Source organism: Mycetomoellerius zeteki, unplaced genomic scaffold, assembly GCF_001594055.1.
Source record: "Mycetomoellerius zeteki isolate Tzet28-1 unplaced genomic scaffold, Tzet1.0 scaffold597, whole genome shotgun sequence".
NCBI lineage: Eukaryota > Metazoa > Arthropoda > Insecta > Hymenoptera > Formicidae > Mycetomoellerius > Mycetomoellerius zeteki.
The window spans coordinates 2,003-6,944 of NW_017257606.1; the positions used below are offsets into that span (position 1 = coordinate 2,003).

A 4,942-nucleotide genomic window follows, 5' to 3' on the forward strand; every position below is an offset into this window, starting at 1 on the left:
ATTTAATTTCATAAAAATTAAATGATTATTATAGAAAATCGGCCGCCATTTTGGATCCGCTATTTTGAATTTTTAAATTCTGAGTTCGGATTCGAAATCAGCGACTCCAAAAACCCCTGAATATCAAATTTAACAGCAATTGAAGCATTTTTAGCATTCTCGTTCGCCATGTTGGATCCGCCATTTTGAATTTCTAAATTTTGAGTTTGGATTCGAAATCAGTGACCCTAAATACCCTTAGATAAATACCGAGTTTTATGCCAATCTATCAACATTTTGAATTTTGGCCAAGATTTCGGATCGTCTGGCCCACTGTGGCACGGTGTAAACGTAGCCATTGCACACATGCTTAAAATAAACGGCATTCGTCAGACTCATATAACATGATCACACTTGTTCACTAAACCGGAGAGGAGAGCGATCCCGTTGTGATCTGCTAAATGTCAACAAGAAAAAAACAAACAAAATATTGATCGGAAAAACAGTAATCAAGAATGCTGATGTCAGAAAAAAAACAACACGATGCTATTAATTATGGAACTCAAATTCTCGAAAATAACATTAAAAAAGATGTTGCAACAAGAAAGAGTACGATAAAAAGTATGACTTAAAAATACTACGTACATTGCATTGTGGAACGTAATTTCAGTAGTTGTATGATGTACAAAACATGATTTTATTTTTTTTTTACACTATTTAGCTATTATTTCTTAAATATAAATTATAAATGAATAATACTTATGTGTGGAACACCGTGTGATATTGAAAATAACTATTCTTTTTATTTCTCTCGCTCTGAGAAAAGTAAGTAGCGTGGAATTTCGTTAATATCCTATCGCTGCTTAATAATCGCTGCAATTAATAAATGTCGTAATATTTATATCATCACGCGACAAAGGAAACAATTTTTATGTGATCAATACACACGGCGTTCTTTAAATGGTCTTTTCAACATGGTATGTTGATAAAAAACTAAAATGTAATATACGAAAAAAGATTCAATGAAATAAGAAATAATAGAAAATAAATATAAATCTTTCAGACTACTCTCTTTTGGGAACACAATTGAAGTGGAAATTAGGCAAGTTATTGCTCCTTTTTGGTACATTTGCGATGGTATAATCGTGTCTCAATAATCTTTCGCACTTTCCACTTGATGTTGATACTCTTCATCATTCGGATTTATCTCGCAGTCATTACCGTTATTCGGTATTCTCACTTCGTTGTACCTGTAACGTAACAAAAATACACAAGATGAATGACAAGATGCCGTCTCTAAAGGATTATATACAAAAGAGTACGAGGGCAAATCAATAAGTACCCATGTTAGTAATGAAGACGTAAGATTTTCACAAAACTTTTTTTTATTTTTCAATGTAATCCCCTTTTAGGAGGATACACTTTTCCCAACGTTTCTGCCATTTTTTTAACCCCTCCGAAAAATACGATTTGTCGAACTCTGCAAAATAGGCCTCTGTTTCGGCAATGACCTCCTCATTCGACGTGAATCTTTTTCCACTGAGCCATTTTTTCAAGTTTGGAAACAAGAAGAAGTCGCAGGGGGCCAAATCCGGAGAGTACGGTGGATGCGACAGCAATTCGTACTGCAATTCGACCAATTTGGCTGTGGCGACTGCGGAGGATTGAGCCGGTGCATCGTCCTGATGGAACAACACTTTTTTTCGCCAAATGGGGGCGTTTTTTCTTCAATTCAACATCGAATCGGCCTAATAAGTCAACATAGTACTGCCTCGTGATAGTTTTGCTTTTCCCCATGTAGTCGATGAAGATTACGCCTTGCGAATTCCAAAAAACAGTAGCCATCACTTTTCCGGTCGATGGGACCGTCTTGGCCTTCTTCGGAGCACGTTCGCCGGGTGAAATCCACTGTTTTGACTGTACCTTGGCCTCCGGTGTGTAGTAATGAATTCATGTTTCATCAACGGTTACTACTCGACGCAAAAACTGCTTCGGATTGCGCTTGAACAGCTCCAAACATTGCTTTGAAATTGATAGCCGCATTCACTTGTTGTCCACCGTGAGCAATCGCGGCACCCATCGGGCCGACAGCTTTTTCATTCCTAAATTATCATGCAAAATATTGAATGCTGTTCCATACGACACGCCTATGGCCTCTGCTACTTCACGCACTTTCGTTCGGCGATCAGCGAGAATCATGTCGTGGACTTTTTCAACGATTTCCTTAGTAACCACGTCTGCCGGGCGGCCTAGGCGCTCCTCATCAAAAACAGACGAACGACCACGTTTGAATTCGATGAACCAATATCTGACGGTTGTCATAGATGGTGAAGGGTTCTCATAGACGGCATCCAACTTCGTTTTTATTTCTTTGCACGTTTTTCCATCCAAAAATAAAAAGCGAATCACGGATCGATATTGTTCTTTTTCCATTGTATCGGAAAACATCAAACACTCTCACTACGAATTGCTGTCAAATCAAGACTATTGCATGAATCACTCTGAAATTTTGTATGGCGTCATTTGAAAGATGGTAGTACACGATGGTAATGCCAACTTGCATCAGCAACGTCACCTGTCTTCAAACACGGGTACTTATTGATTTGCCCTCGTATAAGCAAACCATATTAACGGTAATAAACTTTCTATCATAACTTTATTCGATCTCGTTCGTTGCCTGCCAAACCAGCTTTGTATATCTTATTATATAACAGAATTTTCATTGCAATTCATTTTGATTCTTAACGTCAATAAACAGTTAAATTTTCCCTGGTGAAAATTTTTCTCAGAATTTTTCGTATAATTTTTCAGAATTTCTATATAATTTTATAACTTTCTCACATTTTTTAAACGAATTAGAACACTTCTCAGAAAATCTACATCTTTTCTCAGAATTTTTCATATGTTACTTATGAAATATCGTCAGATTTAGTTTTTAAGTATAATTTCTGATGAATGTTATAAAAAATTAAAAAATATTTTTAAAAATTATGGGATGAGAAATTTCAAAATATTTCAGAATTCACTTGTATGAAAAATTCTGAGAGAAGATATAAACTTTCCGAATATTTCTGAGTATTTCTGAAAAATGTTCCAATTCGTATAAAAATTATGAGAAAAATTTTCACCAGGGAAGGTATTATTCTAATAAAAAAATATCATCATTTTGACTTTCTCTTGACTTGATATGTTTCTTGGGCGAGAATACGTACCTCGTGAAATCACCCTTACAAAGTCGCCAAGGCAACAAGTCGATCTTGTCGTGCAGCAGAGGAGAGATTTCCGGACTGACGATGTACGGTGTGCCGGCGCCGGAGCCACGGGTCAGTAGTTTTCTATTCTCATCGTAGCAACAGTGTTGCACGATAGCGCTCTCACTTTGCTGAGATGCTAGAGTCTGCACGCAATAAACGGCGCCAGGTTTGTAGATCGCGAGTCGGTCCTTGTCGTGGCTCACGTCTCGCCATCGATACGTCTTATTTTGCTTCTTATCCAAGATCTGGTTGTCGTAGAAGATGATGTTCGGATACAGGCAGGGGCACGCTGGCAAATCGGCGACGGATCCTGCGGACACGCACACCCACACAAACACACGTCGGACCGTCGTCCACGTACTCTCGCCAAATTGCATTTAGCGAGCTCGATTTATGAAGTTTCGTTTTTACCCGGAAAGGCATTCTCGATCTTCTCCCTGTTGTCCAGCCACTTCTGACAGCGATCTTCATCGTCGAAACTGCTCATGTCATCAATGGCACTCGAGTTCCATACGTCGGGATTCGACGCGTTCGAATTCGAAACATTTCCAGTATTGTTCTCCAGCGCTTCTATTAATCTTGCCAGGACAGACTCCAATCCTCCATGAAACGGATAATAATTATCAAGAGTTTCGCGAATATAATGTATGTCGTCCGCGTCATCGTTTTTGTCCTTGTAATTCCAAACATTAATGCTTTCATGCTCGCGCTCTTCCTCATAAATATTGCTCTCAGGAATTTTTACGACAGATGAAACGCGATCTGTCTTTCGCCGAGTTCCTTTATTACCGCCCTTACGAGGACGATGCGTCGTACGGTTTCTGGGTCGTGAAGAATTAACTCTCTTTCTTTGTTTGTTACCATCTTTTTGCTTGGACGAAATGGTTGTCATCGAAATATGATCGTGTGATTTCGTACGGTTTTCCTTACATTCGACATCTCGCGCCTTCGTAGAAATTTGTGCCTGAAAAACAGAAAATAGTGAGTTCAAAAACATCGATTATTGCATTGCGATGATTAGGAGACTAATTCTAAGTTTTATGTTCCCGAATATAAAATCACGAGTGTCCCTGATATCAAATCAAACGACGAATAATCGATTATCTTTTTCTTTCTTTCTTTTTATATTTTTTATATTTGCAATAAGACTTGATATTAAGATATTTATGCTTCGATGCTAAATTACGCCGATTTACTAAAATATTTTCCGAAAAATTAAATATTTTTTTAAAGTCTAAAATCACGATGTTTTTAAAGGAGTTTTAGGAACATTTTTATCTTTTATTAAATTTGAAAAAAAGGTGCTTTCCTTTTAGGAGATACAGATGCTTTCCAGCAAGAGACAGACTGTTCCATTTGGTGACACAAGTGTCGTTCTATCTTTATTACTCACTGAATCCCAACAAAGAATGCTTGTGTCGACTTGTGTCATCAAATGGAAACCATCCTGTGTCTCTTGTTGGAGAGCACAAACGTCGTTTCATCCCTCTTAGCATTCAATGGATAATAAAAAACGATACTATATGTCAACTATTGCTACATTTATACGGCATCTTTAAGTTGAATTAACTGGCCAATCACAGGCATTCCATTCTTCAAAGAAATAGCTATGATTGGCTAATTACGAATGTTATTAAATCCGACTAAGGGGGTGCGTTCTTTTAGGCATCGGATTTGGCAGTCGCTGCGCATCGGAGCTGCCGGTTGCG

General features: G+C 37.9%; 1 protein-coding gene across 1 annotated transcript in view; it reads right to left on the reverse strand.

Annotated features, from left to right (window-relative positions):
• Positions 1–1,010: 1,010 nt before the first annotated feature.
• The window catches only part of LOC108728261 (uncharacterized), an 11,395-nt gene continuing 7,463 nt past the window's right edge, over positions 1,011–4,942 (reverse strand). Inside the window, exons 3-5 of the mRNA XM_018456739.1 lie at positions 3,645–4,097; positions 3,192–3,543; positions 1,011–1,229 (exon numbers count right to left, since the gene is read on the reverse strand). Of these exons, the coding sequence (XP_018312241.1) occupies positions 1,130–1,229; positions 3,192–3,543; positions 3,645–4,097 (905 nt within the window). The 3' untranslated portion in view covers positions 1,011–1,129. The remainder of the gene's footprint in view (positions 1,230–3,191; positions 3,544–3,644; positions 4,098–4,942) is intronic.